This window comes from Carassius carassius, chromosome 11, assembly GCF_963082965.1.
Source record: "Carassius carassius chromosome 11, fCarCar2.1, whole genome shotgun sequence".
In the NCBI taxonomy this organism is placed as follows: Eukaryota; Metazoa; Chordata; class Actinopteri; order Cypriniformes; family Cyprinidae; genus Carassius; species Carassius carassius.
This window is the reverse complement of record NC_081765.1, coordinates 16457914-16477870: the sequence shown is the minus strand read 5'-3', so window position 1 is coordinate 16477870 and position 19957 is coordinate 16457914. Positions and strand designations below refer to the sequence as shown.

Genomic DNA, 19957 nt, shown 5'->3' with positions numbered 1-19957 from the left:
ATCAGTATTTTCTCAGTGAATGCACTTACTTGACCCCATAAGCTAGAATGATGAGTCCAATCAGGACCCCAGTGGTTCCGTCCAGGTACCAGATGGTGGGATGATTTCTAAACACCTCAGCACTGATGAGGATGGAAAAACCCATGATGCCTCCAACCATAGAATTAAAGCCTTCAGAAAAAATAAATAAACAAAGCAGTTACATTTTATGTGTTATTATAAATGTTATCTTCATGACACCTTCATTTAAGGTTTCTAAACAGCAGTGTCGTTACTGTTAACTAATTATTTCATTAATTGAAATAAAGCTGAAAAATTGGTGAAAAAGTAATTATTTAAATTAACTTGAATAAAAATGAGAAATGTTGCCTTGGCAAATAACTTATATATAAAATTACTATAACTAAAATCAAATGAAATAAAAAAAGAATGAAAACTAAATAGAAACAAAATAGCATAAGAAAATTGCAATAATCAAAATTTAAATGAAAACTGAAAATATAAAAATAAAAGGTCATTCAAAATATTACAATGTGATTTTTTTTTTTTAATCGCTAGGAAACGTTTCTTTCTTTCTTTTTTAAGACTCATCACGCAGTGAAAATAGTGAAAGTGAAAGTCGTGACATTTGCCAAGCATGTTAACCCATACTCGGAACTGGTGCTCTGCATTTAACCCATCCAAGTGCACACACACAGCAGTGAGTAGGGAACACACACAAACAACATGAACACACACCCGGAGCAGTGGGCAGCTATTTCTCCCAGCGCCCAGGGAGCATTTGGGGGTTGCTCAAGGGCACTTCAGCCATGGGTATTGAGTGTGGAAGAGAGCACTCTTCATTCACTCAATTATCACTCAAAAAAACAGGATTTAATTTTTTTTTTTTTTTTTTGCGACTGTAAAAATATTATATTCAATGAATATATTCAAAATCACAGAGGCATGTGGCACCATGATGTTGTGAGCTAATAATATAAACTTAATCGAAAACAGTAACATGGTATGTGCAAATGTGTGTGTGTGTGTGTGTGTGTGTGTGTGTGTGTCATACCATCAGTGATTAGGGCCCTGCTGGTCAAAATCCTTCCCAGCATGAACTTGGCAACAGCAAGAATGGCACACATGATGCCACTGACGATAGAAACGCTGAACAGGAAGTCGTCCTGGCAGAGAGACAGACAGTTACAGACAGAAAGAAGAACTGTTCACAGTAGAAATGATGCAGAACCCTTAAAGGCCTGTGAAAGTAACAGATGGATAAATGTATAGCAATATCAGTGGGTCTTTCAGTTATGTCTAGTCGGCTCTTGAGGCAATACAAATGAAGTGCAGTTCATTTTAAGCACAAGTGAAAAGTAGCCAACTTAATATTTAAAAAGTAATCGAATAAGCATGATAAGAAGATTAGACTAGATTATATACAAAGACTAGATATGAAGACTCACACAAACATGATGGCTTCTCGCAAGTAAACAAACAAAAATAACAAGTTAACAGAACTATTCTAATAGCTGTGGAAAATGAACACGTGTGTATCAGAATATGGACATTTATCTGAAAATATGTAAACATGCATGGTCAATGAAACTGATCACAAAAGCTTTATCACAAAGATTCACGATAAAAAGACATGACAAGACGAAGACAAATGAAAGCAGATCTCCAAACGAAGCACCAAGAAAAGGGAAAACAAGAGGTACATAAATAGCTTTTACAAATAATAAAAATGCATAAACGACTAGTATCAGTCCTGTGGACATTTTCTGGTGCATCATTGATGAACTACCGCTGGTTCTGTTTCTCTTGCTTTTCTCTTTTCTCTCCAAACTAAGAATGTCTGCTTTCCACCCACACAACATCCAGAAGCACTTCTACTACATTTCTAATGAGACAGTTTGTCCAGAGATCTTCATCTCTGAGGAACAGCTGAGAGTCTAAGAATGTGTTTCAATTCAGACTTTCATCTTTTAAGCTGTAGACTGGCTAGTTAAGACTGACAATTTGGATTAATTGGACCACACAGTTTTCAGTAAGGCCACCTTAGAGATTCAGAGTGATGGGTGCTGACATGAAGAGTCCAGGTCTAATGAATGTGGAACTGCAGGCCGACATAATGGAAAAAATGCACATTAAAGAAGGTGGAAGCTCACTTCTGAATCATCCATTCTAATGCAACAGTAGATTGCCGACAGAACAGATGTCTTACGGCCAGCAGAAATCCATCATTAAAAGCTGCTGCAGTGATGTTTCATTAGCACTTATGGGGTAAAACAAGGCTTGAATGAACTTGTTTTTTTATTTCTCTCTCTCTGAATTGGCTCTCTCTGTGTGTGTGTGTGTGTGTGTGTGTGTGTGTGTGTGTGTGTGTGTGTGTGTGTGTGTGTGTGTGTGTGTCTGTGTGTGTGTGTGTGTGTGTGTGTGTGTGTGTGTGTGTGTGTGTGTGCTCTTGTTTTTGTGACATATCAGGACACAACTCTGTATAATGACATAACCCATGACCCCATTTTTCAAAACGCTTGTAAATCATAGAGAATTAGTTTTTTTGAGAAAGTAAAAATGCACAGAAAGTTTCCTGTGAGGGTTAGGTTTAGGGGTAGGGTTGGTGAATGGCGATAGAATATACAGTTTCTACAGTATAAAAACCATTACGCCTATGGGATTTCCCCACTTTTCACAAAAACAAACCTGTGTGTGTGTGTGTCCGTGAGTTCACGCGCTGAGATGAAGAAATGTCTCCCTGCTTATAACGTGCATTTGAAAAAACAACACATGCAGAAACATCTTCTGCTGTTATGACTTGCAATGAGAAGCGTTTTTACACCTGTCGTCCAACAAAAGAGAACATACAAAACATACTCCACTACATCAGTCGAATGTCTGAAATAACTTTTATAACAAACACCTTTTGTGATCTGATGTGGCTTCTTATGACAGAATGAGACAGAAAATATATTCTATACTGTAAAAAAGGCTATGCCGATTAGCAATGGATTACAAATATACTTAATTATTATGAAAATACCTAAGATGGCTTGAAGAACACAGATAAACCATATTGACGAAGTCGAGTGTTTATTGTCTTTATGTGTCATCATTCAAAACATTTCTACCTTCTTTTTGTTCAGTTACAAGGATAGCTGAATTTCTTTGTCAATATTAGGGTTTTCCTGAAACATCACTGGTTCTATTACTTCTGTGATGCTCATACTCTGTGGTGATGCAGATCTGGAGTTTTTGTGCGAGGGCACCTCCAGCTTCCAGTATAAATAAAACATACATTGCATGTTTTTATAACTCTCCATAATGGCTAATCCATCCTATTTCCGATTCTCCAGTGTACAGAAGTGTAAAATTAAGTTTTTTTTATTGTTACTTTATTAAAAAAATCGCATTTTAAATTGAAAAAAAAAGAAAGAAAAAACACTCCGATGCCAAGTCATCAGAACTGAACCGAACTGGGAAAAAAACAGTATTTATTGAACCGTGGACTAACTGCATTGTTGCATCCCTAATATATATATATATATATATATATATATATATATATATATACAGTACAGACCAAAAGTTTGGACACACCTTCTCATTCAAAGAGTTTTCTTTATTTTCATGACTATGAAAATTGTAGAGTCACACTGAAGGCATCAAGGGCTATTTGACCAAGAAGGAGAGTGATGGGGTGCTGCGCCAGATGACCTGGCCTCCACAGTCACCGGACTTGAACCCAATCGAGATGGTTTAGGGGTGAGCTGGACCGCAGACAGAAGGCAAAAGGGCCAACAAGTGCTAAGCATCTTTGGGAACTCCTTCAAGACTGTTGGAAGACCATTTCAGGTGACTACCTCTTGAAGCTCATCAAGAGAATGCCAAGAGTGTGCAAAGCAGTAATCAAAGCAAAAGGTGGCTACTTTGAAGAACCTAGAATATGACATATTTTCAGTTGTTTCACACTTTTTTTGTTATGTATTGTGGCGGGAGGAGCACAAGACAGACACAGTGGGCGTGGCGTCAGGCCTCGGAGAGGCTTTTATTAACAGAAAATTAAATAAAACAGGGGATAAAAGTGGCCAAAGGGGAAGAGTGTCCAAAATAAACAGGGAATCTGGTGTCCTCGTCGTGCTGCGGGGTTCGTGTGGGTCGGGCAGTGTTCATGGAGGAAGGGTCCAGGTAAGGGGCGGAGTCCGGCGGCTGCACCGCTCCCCTCTTCAGTCCGGGGCCCGACGGGCGGCGGCTTCCTCTAGCGGCCGCATCACTCTCGTTGGCCGCGGTGCTGGCAGGGGATGGATGGCCCGGCATCCTGGCCCGACGGCCGTGTAAACGGGTGCGGTTCCCATCCGGATCGCGGGTCCGGCAGCTCACGTCTCTGGTGGCACTGGAGTCCCTCAACGCACCCTTCCTGGACCCACGAGGACACCAGTGTGCATGCACGGGAAAGAGACCAGTCTCCCGAGGAGAGGCGCGTTGGGCTTTTAAACAGCGGCGGTGATGAGGCTCCATTTCCTTCAGGTGTGCCCCATCACACGCCGCCAGCCCTGACTCGTCCAGCGCCCCTCCTCTCACACACCCACTCCAGTCGGGAGCCTGGTGAAGGGCAGCGATTTAGGACGGGGTGCCAGTGACAATCAGGGAGGAGGCAGCTGACTCGTCACAGTATATAATTCCATATATAATTCCACATGTGTTAATTCAGTTTTGATGCCTTCAGTGTGAATCTACAATTTTCATAGTCATGAAAATAAAAAAAAAACTCTTTGAATGAGAAGGTGTGCCATTAGTATAGCCATTTTTTTCTCTCTTTCATTGTTTCTGCTATCCTTACATGTTTCACTCTCCAGATCAGTATATCAGTTAACATTTTGTTGATAAAGGATCATAAAAAATAATGTTCAGTAATATCACAGCAGGGATGTATCAGCACTCAGAGAATTATCAGAGGCGTAAAATAGATGAGAGTAAAGTCGCAATACCATTAATCACCACCTCTGAAACAATTATCATGCAGCTCTTTAGAGTGGTCTTTGATTAATTAATTAATTATTAAGGTTGTCAGGTAACCTAAAGCCATTTTTACGAGTCAAATAAGGTAGAAATAGGTCCTTTATTTTGCATATGATTTTTAAGGTGTGAAGATGACTGTGAACGCCATGTCTATTTGTCTAATTCACCATTTATTATATTCACTACAAGGAAATTTTACCTTAAAATTATGAATATGATACACTGCCATTGAACTTACCACTTCAGGAAGAAGTTTGGTGGCCAGATCATGGATGGCCTTCCCCAAAATACACATAGACGACAAGATGAAAATCACTCCCAGGATCACACATGCTCTGTTGATGGAGAATGCAGAAAACATATGCTGATAAAATAACCCATTTAATCAAATCTCAGGTGGTTTTATATGTTTTTGACTTCATATGATTTAAGTTACTTTATCATTCTAATGATTGGGGTCAGTAAGATAAAAAAAAAGCTGACAATGAAGACACTGAAGACTAGAGTAACTGAAAATCCATCACAAAAATAAATCCCATTTCAAAATATATTCAAATAGATAAAAGTCATTTTAAATTGTAATAATATTTTACAATGTTACGGTTTAATTGCACCTGGGGAACACTGGCCTCGTTAGATTAAGAAATTATTTGTTTTTCATATGAAACCTGCAGAAACCTTATCCACTCTGAAAATTATGAAATTTGCCCACAATACATGTTCAGATTCCCTGTATGACAAGCGGCCACCAGTACACCTACAGAGACCTGCAATTCCTCTCTAGTATTGCACTATAAATCTCCCTTTCTGACACATCGACCAGAGAAATGAGATTCGCAAGCCCCCACAGACTGAGGATGAAACCAGCAGCCAAGGCCTTTATCAACATAATACGTCTCGAATTGAGACAGTCAAGGTGAAAGCCAGAAACATGGCAGATCACTCAACAAACCTGATAAATCGAACATGTTCAGACTTAAAAACATGTCGCACTAAATGTTGGTAGGAAACAGTCGAAAGAGAAAAGATTTTGTGTTCTACCATGCTCCACCACAATCCCAAATGTACTAGCTTTACTGAGAATAGGACTGACAGTGAAATGTTGACTTATATTTCAAAATGTGTGGAATATATATTTTTTTATGTTGGTCACAAAGGAAGCATTATTCATCCTTGTTGGTGATTTGCTGAAGGTTTTTTTGTACCAAGCAGTGCCCTACATACCACAGACAGCTCATCTTTTGTTTACTTACATGTATTCTCTATGGGCAGAGTGCACCGCTGCCGCGTTGCTATAGCGCCACAGCACTATAATGGAGGAAAGAACATCTAACGTCGCGTCAAACTGAAAAACAACAGTGAATCATCAGTGCTATAGAAATGGTGATTATCTCACTAAGTCACAAACTGAGGTCCAGTGATACATTAATACTAATAAAACACTCCCAGTGCTGCCTTGAGCACATGAATGTAATGAAGGTAAATGTAATAAATCAAAAACAAAACCTGCGTCATAAAAATATCCTTTTAAGCAGCTCATCATCTTTTTGTTCCCAGTGTCATTAGCAGAGGTGGGTAGAGTACCCAAAAACTGTACTCAAATAAAAGTAAAAGTACTTCTAGAAATATTTACTCAAGTAAAAGTACTAGTCTGAATAGTTACTTGAGTAAGAGTAAAAGAGTATCGGATAAAAAATCTACTCAAGTAGTTAGTTACTAGTTACTTTGGGTCATATATACTGAGCCTATTTTTATTTAGATATATAGATAAAATGTATGTAATGTATGTGTGCGTGTATAAATATATATATTTCATCAGCCTTTACTCCAATTTATGTAATTTATCATAAAACCCTGTCTGTTTACTTAAGTAACAGATATAGGTGTCATGCCATAACATATTTTTAATACGACTGACTTTATATTAAATGTGAATTTAACATTGAAAGTTAATGTGATATAAATATTGCTACTAATCTTTCATTGTTCAGAAAGAGAGCAAATAACATTTACATTATTAAAGATCATTTTCACTCACAGTCTAGAGTTCTATCACTCTCAGAAACTCCCATTAAAATCACTGAAACTGTTAACACTGTGAAATCAATATCTTAATTAAACATCTGCACTTTGTTGTTTCTGACGAGAGAATTCGCCAGAAAGAGGTATTCAGTCAGCGAGCGAGTGAAGGAAGCACCGGCATTTTAGCGATGACTCATCGGAACACCTCTGATTGGCCAATGCTTTAATAAGCTCAAAAGAATCATGTGTGATTGGTTATAATGCGCAGCGCTGTAAAAACGCGTCTATCTCTGGCTCAGCGCCAGCAAGCAATCACAGATCTGAATTTAGCTGTGATGATACGACTTGCTGAACGTACTCGCACCGGTGTGATTGTATTAAAATTAATAAAATCTTAATTGGCTATTTTTTGTCTTTTGGAAGCTGCATTCAACTTGACTCCCCTCTGTTATAAGCCACACACGTACAACAAACTAATGTCACAGTGGTATCGTGTACTGTAATCGAATGTAGCCCAAGTTATTACCTGTTAAACAGTAGACAGCACACGCAGTGTTCATCTAATAAGGATCTCCATCGCTAGCAAATAATAGCCTTTGCAGATTTGCTTTCAATTCAGTGCAGTTCCAGCCACGTTTTCAACGCTCTTTCTGTTCTTAAACGTTAAAACTCAGAGTGAACCACTTCAGACGCTCAGCGCGTGCGGCAGGGAACTGAACGACTCATTCAACTGATTCATGAACCAATTCACTCGTTTGCCAATTGGTTTGATCAAGCCTTTGAACAGAGTTGACTCAAAATAATGAATCATTCGCGACTGGGCATCGCTCATTGCCCAGAGAAAAGTAGACGGCGCGTTTGGAATAAACTGAAGCATTTATAACATTTATTGCATTAAGATAAAGTAACGAGAGGAGCGTCGCCCACAGTAACGAAGTAAAAGTACAGATTTTCCCCCAAAAATTTACTCAAGTAAGAGTATAAAGTACCCATCTTTAAATATACTCCGAAAAGTATTAGTTACCCCAAAAAATTACTCAAGTAAATTTAACGAAGTAAATGTAACTCGTTACTACCCACCTCTGGTCATTAGCAACCATCTTTCATATCTTACATTAGGTTTATGGATAATATAAAACGGACACCATTTCTATAATATTTACACATAGCTTGACGAGTGAACATTAAGCAGAAACAAATACACACTTTTCCAGACATCTTTGCCTAAAAATAACATGTAATTCATTAACACTGAAGATTATACTTACGGCAAATCCAAAAGCTGATGCACTGTGTCTCATGAAGGATACAGCTAAAGGGGGAGAACAAAACAACAGAGAAGAAGAGAGAAAGATGTATTTATATATTAGCTGTATTTATATATTGCATTACAAATAATACACAGTACAGAATTTACAGCGCTGACCAATGTAAAGCAGCTTCTGATGGATATTTCTGAACTACAGTCACTACTACGTCTATCATTCTGAACATTAAATTAAAAAATAACACCATATCACCATTGTTTTTTGATACATTATAGGTATTGAACACATAAATATCATCTGTATTATATAATATGTATTATTCTATTCTACACCACAGTATGGTTAAGGGAAAAGGAGTCACACAAAAAACAAACAATGGTAATAAATAAAATAGCAATATACTATAATATAATGTAGCTGGGACAGGAAAGGTATAAAAACATTATAAATGGAATAAAACATAATGTCTTTTGAACAGACAAAATCATAGACAGTCAACAGAGGGCAACAGACAAACTGCTCTTGGAAAGTCTGGTGAGGGGATTGTTCCTTTTGTGAAACATCAGTGAGTTTCACACAGACAGGAAGTGCCTCCTGTACACGTTCAGCTCTGAGTCCAAACTAATGGGTCATTCAAAGCTCAGGTCTGTTGTACAATGCCAGCTATTGTTATCAGATGAAAGTGCAATTGTCAAATCCCATATTACATTTATCAGTAACAGAATCCACGGTCAACTCACCCCTCTATTTGCATCTATTAAAATGTGAATTGAAAAAGGCTGCCCACTGTTTTTTGACTTTTTTTGACAAAGCTTTGTAGAGATGTGAGACTGTCCATTTTATAAAGCATGAGCTTGCATTTGAGAGGCTCTATTTGCTGCCTGCTTCTTGAATGGAGAACTCTCACTGTTCTATTGATCTCCAACTTTAAAGACAGACTCGACCACCACGTGTCATAGCAACAGAGGGCTTGTGCACTGCACAATGCACTGCCCTTGAAACAGAAGAACACCTATTGTTATGCATGGAAAACAAAAGATGTTTTGTTTATTAAATCAAATGATAAAAACTACTGAGGATGTTCATAGTGATGGCATTGTGGTCAGTACAAGTGTTAATCAGTGGTGAGACCGGACCAGGTCCAAGTTTGGCCAAGATTGTGTTTCCATCACATTCTATCTCTTCAGTTTATCTCTCGGGCAATAAAAATGTGGCAAAAAAGCTACTTGCACAACGAAACAAGTACATCTAAAATTTAATTTCTGCATTTAGCAGATCAACAGTGGCCCAAAACTATGGCTGAGGGGGTCATAATACTAGAATGAATATACGGACATGTTTAATAATTATATGTGCAGTTGTTGGCTGATGGCTTTTCTGAACTTGCCAAAATGAGCAAATTAAAAAAAATAAAATAAATACAAGTCTATCTGAGAAAGATAAAATCCACATTCTTCCTATGCATATGAAATATTCCAGAAAAAAACCATGCACATAGGAATGAATGTGAGGATCAAAGAGCCCAGTGGGTGTAGTTACAGCAGAGGAAACAGGCCTGAGGAAGTAGGTCAAAATGAGTGTGAACATCTCCAGTCCTGCATTACATCCGTATTAGTATTATCAAGAAAAATCATTTTTTTCTGCTGATGTACAGTAAATACATGGTTTTGAAATTACATGTTCCATAAGAACATATGGATGTGGTGTTCAGGTATACACAGTATACTCTCATTTGTTTTGCATATGTTTTAAAGGCTCAGGTGGAAACTGGAGGTGGGAAGTAAAGGTTGGTCCAGATCTTTTGACAAACAGCAAGTTTTAAATTGGGAAATGTATGCATACTTCAAGTTTCCAAATCAGAACACAAAACGAAAACACTGTGGAAAAAGGGAACTTAACCTGAGGGCAAATGATTTCCCCACACAGCTTTCGCAACAAGCTCAAAATGGTTACACAGATTAGCTGTTTTGACCAATAGAACATTGCTTGTTTTGAATGTAACTTCTGTGTGTTTGGCACTTTTTACATCTCTTCATGCATGTGAAATATTGCTGAAATTGTCTCTAACTTGGTTGTTTCTAAAGCCACCACTTTGTCCATTGCAGTTTCTCACATCATTCTTTTAAATTAGTCTTTTTATTTTTTTTATTTTCAATGAATCAACTAATCCAATTAATAAAACTTGTCTGAATATGTTTAGTTGAACTCACTGAATCTTACTGAATTACAGTCTGTTTATCACACAAACCTAAAATGACTTTAATAGCTCCAGAATTGTATGGACAACACTTGTATGATCATCTTATACTTGTTACACTCTTTGAAGCTTCAAAGTCCCCATAAATGTACCCATTCATTAAATAAAAAAGGCAATTCGTCAAACTTTGTGTTCCACAGAAGAAAGCCACATTGGTTTCAACTGACATGAGAGTGAGTCCATAATGATACTAATGATGAGGACTATTCATTTAATTAGATTGACAATTTTATATAATTCAAAAACATTAATCCTACACTGGTTAATAAACTATTAAAATATAATTTTAATTGCTCCAAAACAAATATATACTGATTTGATCTGAACAGAATGACAATTACGTTTTAAATTCCTCTTTGTAATAAATGAGGAATAGTGGGAGAACCCCTCTCTGAGAGCTTCGGGCCGATAATGGCCACCGCTCCTGCTTTTCATCACACTAATATCCGTCTCACAGGAGCAGAGCTGACTGAGAATGTCATCCTCTTGTAAGACTGTGTGTGCTATGAATTTTAAAGAAGGACAGAGACGTCAGTGAAATAGAAAGAAGAATTTGCTGCTTCCTGTTAATCAGATTTCAAAAAAAAAAAAAAAAAAAAAAAACTCTTTAAAAGCTTTGAACTGTCACAAATATACACTAGAACTTCAGTGTTTATTTAATTCTGTGACTTGAGATGTCACCGGTAGTCCCTGGATTCCCTTTTTAGTGCTTTATTTGTGGTGTAGTGCAGCTAATCTGTGGTTATGAAATGAAAAGTATCTTCCATCCATTTTCTGGAGTGCAAATCCAGTATATTTACTGGGTAAATCAATAGTCAGTGTCTTGTTAATTCTACTGTAATCTATTTGAAATCAATTTTAGGAGCGCCACAGAAAACGTCACTTTAAAAGAGTCAATAGGCTTAAGTGAATATCAATAACATGCTCTTAATATCTTAGTGCCAGGATAATGACTAAGTCATCCCGCGTATGTGAATAATCAACATTTACCTCATAAGAGAGTCTGTGTGTTTATGAAATGGACTTAATCGCCAATTCCAATGCACATTAATGCAAACTCCTCAACCTTATTTAGCGGCCACATTAGGGAACATTAGCTATTACAACAATGCTCTTCCTCAGCTCTGCTGCAAAATGTTGTCTTTAATAATTCACAACCTCCAGGGCTGGGCTATTTGCCACATGCATAGTGGAGTTTACTGCACTCCCAACACTCAGTGCCGCTCACCAGCACTGCCATTAAATTTGGGGAATTTAATTCAGAAAAATGGTGGAGATTAGGCTTTATGTGAAATATGATCATCATACAGTGCAAGACTTACAAGGGAGCTGAAGCCATATGCTCTGTGGGTAAGACTAACATTGGATAAAAAAAAGTTTAAATGTGCACCTTAAGGGTCTAACAACGTTTTTAAAAATATTATTTTTTCCACACAACCTGATTTCCAGAAACTCGTTCTCACCACAAAAAAAACAAATAAATCGACCAATCACAGACTTCCACAGTCTTAGAAAGAAAGAAAAAAATATTAAATGAAAAAACACATTTGCATTATTATAATTCCAGAAGAAATAAGGCACTTCATAAAGTAAGCTGTTTTTCACGCCATTATTGGACTTCAGTAGAATAATTGTACTGCTAAGAACTTAGTCAAAGAACAAAAAACATATGGAATAGTGAAGCAGTATATCAGTGACTCATTGACCCAGTGACTTGACTGTTTTCTCAAATTAGTTTTTCAGCTGTGTGCTGGTGGAAAAGTGTGACTTTAAAATTGATGTGTTTATCCACACAAGAATTTACACGATGCCTTGCACACAGCTGCACACAAAATACTTCCATACATCTCTAAAGATTTTTAGCATAAAAAATGTGCAAAAAGTGCAAGCATATTTGTTTGTGTTTTCCATTTACAAGAGTATAAAACAAACAAAACACTTTACTTTACTTATAATACCAAATTTGAATTTTATATGGCACTTTTGATTTACTTTAAGTAATTAAATAATGTGAATAGATGGATACATTTCAAAGGACTTTGATGGCCTGTACAAAACAAGGGTTTAAAGGAGTATTAGATTATGACTATTAGATTAGATTATAAATGATGCTCTTATAATGTGGAGATGTTATATAGACCTGTGACAACAAACAAAATAGAATCCTCCCAACATTTTTATTGGATGCATTTAAAGGAAAAAATAAATTTCATGCAATAGTACATTCCAAAGAAAATGCGTCCATTCCATTATTTTAACAAGTTGGATATAAATCTCTTTTATGCCTAATACCAAGAAGGAATTCCATTTATTCCCAGAGTTATTCACAGGTTCCAGGTATTCCCTCCTGTGGGACTCACCCTCAGAATCTCTGTGGTACCGCATCCAGGTTCCAGAGACCTAATCTAGGTTGATTTATTGAGGTCACACTCACAGCACATGCAGCTCACGTCTGAGCTCGGCTTCCAGGAGCCCCTTGAGACCAGAGACTCCAAGCCAATATGGCTGGTCGAGCAGATTTGCTTGGCTGCTGTTTCGCTGTTAACAGAGAGAGGGCTGCACCTGCATTCTGCTGCAGAACGCTATCAAATATATACTGATACAGGCTTCAGGACATGCCAGACTGACAATGCTTCTAAGGAAGTTTCATGGTTTGTATGCATGTTTCAAGGCATTTAAACATTGGGCATTGACATGCCCAAAGACACATCTGATTCCCAGTCAGTGCTCACGTTTACATAAACATCCTATGGCGTTCGGCTGACTGAATAGCTGAATCAATTCTGCAGGACAGAAAATAAAAATTAATGTCGCTCAGTACATGCAATAAATGTAAATATTTCTGGGGGGAAAAAGCAGGAAAATATTTACATTTTAGTTATTTAATACTTCACAACAGAAGCTTATGATTTTTATTGCATGTGGCTGAAATAAAATAAAAAAGACAGAAAATGTTTAACCAGAAAAGACCAGATTTGTCGGTATAATGACTTTGTATTACTCAAAGGTCTCTCTGGTGTATTTTAGAAGAGTCTATTAGACTGTGGCACAGTGGAAACTATAATTACTTCACTAGATAAATATTTAATAACCTTATAACTATATTTCAAAATAAATGATTTTTTATTAAAAACGATAACATATTTTGACTTGAAAATCTTCATGGTGAATTGTAGGAGTTTTTAGGAATCTAACAATCAGTTATGCTTAAAGTTAAAGTGTGTAAAATCTGAACCAAATAACGTCACCAAATACAATAATACAAAAATAACGAATGTTATCAAACGGATGTTCTGAACACTCCCCGTCTGCCACTGGACAAACAAACAAGTAGCCCCACCTCCAAACTCATGTCTTAGGTTGAGCCAATGTTGCTGTGTCGAGCCAAAGTCCCTTTAAAGGAAACTCTGTTCACTTTGCGGCCATATTTGCAATGCTTTGGGGGAATAATTTTGAGCATGCAAGACAAGGTCCTATTTATTTCAGTGGGGAAATCCTGAAATCTCAAAGACTGCTTGCCACACTCACATGTAAATAAGATGACACGAACCACCCATAAACATTGTTTCCTATTCTCAAATAGTGTTAAAAAATCTGATTATATTTCAAGCTGGTCCAACCAAAGTGCATGTGAATTCCTAAGCACCCGTCTAAGGTCACTTACTGCTTATATGGCAACTAGAGCTTCTAACAGCAGTTGGAGTGATGCACTTCTGCCCTTCTGTCATTCTGCCATATTGCACTTTCTCCTATTGATAGTAATATAATGCACCTTCTTGGTATTTCTAAAGTCTTTGGTCAAGCTGGACAGAATTTGCAGAGTAATGTTAAAAGTGCCACAGAAGCTACAGCGTTTACACTTCTCAAGCTGAATCATCCTACAAACCCTGGCTGCATATTAAAAACAGTACTCAAACATTACAATTTTTTAGCTTTAACATCATTTTTCCTCTGCATTACAGTTGCCTGCAGACTGAGGCATAGGTTGAAAGCTGACCTGTTGAGCTGACATGCTTTAGAAACACCTGCTCAGCGTGTATCTGTTTGCTGTACATGAACACATGTCTTGGCAACAGCTAACCAGAGCAGCAGCTGTACTGTCCATATTTTAACATGAACAGCACAGGAGTTCAGATGAAACAGGCTGTATTGCCCTAGTGTTAAATATGGTGTCCATTCATGCATTCCTACATGGCATATCCAGTTATATTTAACCAACATTTTTTTCCAGTGCAAAATAACTTATTTTTTTCACAGTCTACTAAAATGCTCTAAACTGAAATTGTTCTTGAACTTGGCCTTTTTCCAGCTGTATACAATTTATATGCAGCATTACTCAGAAATAGCATCATTCAACCTCAATCCAGGCTTTCTAAACTGTAATAGCCAAAATGGGAATTCAGGACCATGGACAGCAGCAGCACACTAGGTGATTTTACCACCTTTGAGCAAGACATTGAGAACACACAGACCAGAAGAACATACAGCGGAAGTATATGCGCCGACTGATACCACTGAATCTTGACAATAGTAGGAACATTGTTGGTGGATAAACAGCTATTCTCTAAACTTATATATACACAGCATTAGCATATCTTTTGAGGGCTCACATTGGAGCATTATGAATATCAGTTGTTGCTGTTGCGCAATAACTCTGAACTTAGTAAAAGCCCCATAAGAGCAGGCAGAGAAATTAATTTAAAACCTAATATTTTATTCATATTTAACAAATGGACCACCACACTCTGCATTCCATCAACAAACACCTTAACGCATCAATAGAGACCTGAAGGAGGGAAGGAGATAGCAATTTTTGTAACAAAAAAAAAAAAAAAATTCCCTTTGGAAAGAATGAAAATTCAATAGATTAAATATATTTCAGAATGAAATGCAGAAAGAAAGAAAGAAAGAAAAAAAGGACAAGAGTGCAAAGTATTGCAATGTTTATAAAGAAACTCAGAAGACAAATTATATTTCCATAAACAACACTGAAAGAAGTGAGTATTGCTAATTTTATAAAGAAACTCAGTAGAAAAATCATATTATTTCAGACTGACAGATAGACACACAGACAGGTAGATAGAAAGGAAAACTGCAGTTTCAGAGTGACTGATGATGTGTCCCATAAACACCAGCAGGACACTGGTTCCATTATTAGAGAACAATTTTGTGATGTCGGTCCTGCCTAAATGGACTGGAAGGAGAACTCAATACCGACACTTAATGTGTTTAGACAGGTTCCTAATGGAGAAGAACGGCAGACGTCAGCAAAGCTCTGCTCAGGTTACAGTGCCAGTAAAATACATGGAACCCATTTAGCCAAACCTTAATGCTTCAAGCAGGTCATGGAGAGGAATGAAAAAACATTATATACTCAGCTAACAACACGGGAATGACTAGGACAAAACAATAAATGATCATCATCTTATGACAACATGGTCAAAATAGCCTCAGGCAGCACAGCACATTGATAAGGTGAGAGAAGAACATTCAGTATGTGCAGAAAATGAGGAGCGACTTTAGGTGAAATGTGTTTCCACACTTAAAATGTCACCAACCACGGTCTTTTAAAGGTGATGTCACATCTCAGTGATGATTCACAAGTGAAAAAGTGTCAGATAATTTTAGAGAACTGAAGAAACCAACAGGGATTAAATTTAGTTGAAGTACTCATCGCAGTGTATCTGAACTGAAAATGTTCTTCTAAATGCTTGGTTGAACTTGATATAAGATGCCCGTCTATAGGAAAGGAATAAAGACAGACAGCTGGGAATAAAGTTCAACCGCAGTGAATAAATCTTCTGTCTTTTGGCACTTGTGTGTGTGGATATAAACCATTATACTGAGAAAGTTATAGCTATGGTGCATGTCAGCATGTGGCTGATTAAGACAGTCCCAGTGTAAAGATACTGAACTCAAGTGGGCGATATTATATTTCACACACACAATTTTCATAACCATTAATTAACACTTACTATATTGGTGAGTGGATCTGGAGAACTTGGCCTCAGTTTGCTAAATGTCAGTTCAATTAAACAATGCTAAATTTGGATCTGATGTTGCCTGGAATCCCATTTGAAATGTAACATTAACGTAATGATATATTTAATAGGATCTATTATCTGTGTAAGTAATAAAACTGAACTGAAGATGCTGATGAGGTTGAAAAGCACGGCGACTGCTGCAGTGATGAAGCACCACATGTTAGTTCAGTTCACTAAAAAGTCTGAAATGGCAGGCTAATGACTCATCACTATCACTTCTCACTTTCAGTATTATTTTGGTAGCAAGCAACATGGATGCACATTGGAAGCCCTGAATTAAAATAGATGTCTCAAGGATCTAGTTATTATGCCACATATCATGATTTGAAAACTGGAATACTGATTTCCCATGAGTGCCACATTCCACCAGTGTTGTCTGATTTTGGACTATGAATCCAGTTCTTTATGTAAAATCATTAAAAACTCAGTTGCACACCCAACTACACACATTCATACCACATGTTCAGGAATGATAAATTGATGTGAGTGTACTTTAATTCAGGTACTTTAATTCTGAATTTCCTCCCTGCCTGCCTCTTAACTGAGTCATTTATACAAATAACAAAAAAATGTAATTAAAAATATATATTTATTTACAAGAATAGCTCAACCTGTTTGTTGAAATTTATCCAAGGGAAACTAAAATTGATTTTTAAAGAATTTTTAGAAGATTTGAAATATAGCATATGAATTGTATAAAATACTTTTATGACACTACCGTCTATTTGTGATGATTTTTTAAATCCTTTTATAGTGTTTCACCTTAAGGAACAATGCTTTAAAAATCACAATAAAATTTCACAATACGAAATAAATAACTCGTTATTGTTTTTTTGTACAGCCAATGTGATGTGTGAATATAGTGAATGCAGCCACTGCGGTATGAGGAAGGTGACACTGAAGGAACAAAAGAGATCATTTGCATAAAAGGCAATTGTTCTCTGAGCACATTTCTGGCATTTAGCTAGTGTAAAAATCCAGATTTCATTTGTGCAGTGCTGTTGCACTTCACCTGAAACTAAATGCAAAATACTAATGTTGCTATGCCATTACTAAACCCTACAAGCTGTTTAAAACACAAAGCATGTATCACATCACCAGCTGAATTATAACAGTACTGACCCTTCATTAAGCTCTTTCCACCTTAAGTTATTCTGCTAGCTCTGTCAAGCTTTCCGACAAACACACATTCTGCTGTCTGCATTGTTGAACTCAGGAATAAATGGATAAGTATTTAATTACCATGCCTGCTAATCATGAAAGTAAATGGTATAACAGAATAATAAGATTAATAACAGGACAATAGGATAAGTCCTAAGAAATACAGTGCAAATGAACATCCTTATTTTCCACACTGACCTAAGTGACTGAAAAGCTTCACAGATACAGATCTGTTTCTCAGTACAAATACTGGATTGACTTAAAAGTCATTGTAAAGTACTGCAAGGCACATTGAAGTTATTTACACTACCATTCAAAACATTGGAGTCAGTAAGAATTTATAAAATAAATTAATAAGAAATTAAGATAATAAAACAGATATTATATATTATATAATTATTTAAATAATTATTTTTTATAATATAAAGTTATTTAAAATTGTAAGAATATTTTGACAATATTACTGTTTTACTATATTGTTGATCAAATAAATGCCAGGGTTAAAAAAAATATATATATATTTAAAAAAAAAAACTCAAAGTCTCAAAACTGAACAAGAAAACATTTTTACTAGCTGTGGGTTGTGACCATATATTTTTGGGCTTACAATAATATTCTGAGTCATGCATCAGATATTTGCAAAGTAGTTCAGGCAACTAAAATCAAATTTTCTTAACCAAAACGTCAATATCTCTAACATCAACAACTACAAAAAAAAGTTGCTGGAAATGTTGTCAAATATTTAATCTTCTAAAAATCATATAAAATCAACACACTCAATGCAATGAGAAGAAAATCTATAGCCAGTGCAAGAAAACCACATCTACAAGAAGCATTGGTATCTTACAGGTCCTTATTGTGAAACCACTGCCGGACAGAGATATCTAACCACTACTCATGACAATGACTGATGAAAGCAGAAATAAAACGTCAAACTCTTTTGCTGATCAGTGCATTACATTGTAAAATGTAATTAAGTCAATTTTGCTCATATAACATCCATCTTATGCAAAGTTACCTGGCCATATCGATAGCACAAATGTATCTTTGACAACATAAATCTTTTTCGCAGCATCTGATTATGCAGTGTCTGACTGAAGAAACTGCGCAAAAAATTACATTTCATCTGTAACTGCCAAAAAATGCATTACTTAGCATTAATAATCCTTTATGTCAAATATACAGGCAAGTAAAGGCTTGCACACATATCACATGTTAAAGGCTTGTTATCAATGAATTTTCATGCTAGTCTATTCAGCTGAACTACTGAACAAGACTGGATTGGAGAATACAGTTTCCTAATGAGAAACATCTTATATATTCCACCAAATCTAAAATAAGTACAAAGCAAGAATCAAATCTTCACACAAATACTGCCCTAGATAAGAGTTTTTCAGCTCTCTTTAGAAATATATGAGAACAAATGAGACATTTAAGGAGAACAAGGGGCTTTATGCTGCTGTAGAATTGTTTCAATTAGTGTTATTTAACATTATTTGAGAGAACAAAATATCTTATTTAATCCTTTCCTTAAAAAAAAGATGAAATCACTCAGATTTTGCCATAACTTACTGAGAAGCATGTCTCAGTAAAGAGAAGTTTACTTAAAAGAAGTAGAAATATCCAATTCAAGACAAATATCTTTCTTGTGCGTCAGATCTGGTCAATGAATCGTCTATCCAAATCACAAAAATTCAGTTCTCAAGGTAATTTCACTGATTCAATGATCAACAACATACCTCAATATGGTTATCACTGAATAACAACTTTGAAACTACAGTCTGTTCATCACACAAAGCTATCGTATAGTTTAGGATGACTCTGAATATATAAGACAGACCACATTTATGATACTGTTATGGTGCTTGTGCATCATTTTTTGAAGCTTGAAAGCTCCAGTGCTCACATCAGTCAAATTCTTTTGTGTTCCATGGGAGTCAGAAAATCATAGAAATTGGATAAGACATGAGAGTGAGTACATGATGACAGAATTTTCATTTTTCAAATCTCTGAGCTTTTCAAATAAGATGCATTGCCTAAACATATTTTTTTATCATATATTTTCCTATGAGTTTCAGTGAGAATGTTTTCAGATCCAGCATATCATATGATTTCTCAACAAACTCTTGCATGAAATATCTGAAAAAAAAGAAAGAAAAAATGAGAAGTATTCCTAACCACAGAAACAAAGCTGGTTGTTCATC

The 19957-nt window shown here is 36.3% G+C and overlaps 2 protein-coding genes across 12 annotated transcripts in view; one reads left to right on the top strand and one right to left on the bottom strand.

The window, feature by feature from the left end:
• The window catches only part of LOC132152888 (zona pellucida sperm-binding protein 4-like), a 240818-nt gene extending 227814 nt beyond the window's left edge, over nt 1-13004 (top strand). For all 11 annotated transcript variants that reach the window (XM_059561829.1, XM_059561839.1, XM_059561837.1 and 8 more), the window contains one exon: nt 12994-13004. The gene's annotated coding sequence lies outside the window, so the exon portion shown is untranslated. The remainder of the gene's footprint in view (nt 1-12993) is intronic.
• Nucleotides 1-19957, bottom strand: part of LOC132152898 (transmembrane protein 163a) — a 28139-nt gene that overhangs the window by 1491 nt on the left and 6691 nt on the right. Inside the window, exons 3-7 of the mRNA XM_059561868.1 lie at nt 8292-8335; nt 6255-6346; nt 5240-5336; nt 1055-1166; nt 30-171 (exon numbers count right to left, since the gene is read on the bottom strand). Of these exons, the coding sequence (XP_059417851.1) occupies nt 30-171; nt 1055-1166; nt 5240-5336; nt 6255-6346; nt 8292-8335 (487 nt within the window). The remainder of the gene's footprint in view (nt 1-29; nt 172-1054; nt 1167-5239; nt 5337-6254; nt 6347-8291; nt 8336-19957) is intronic.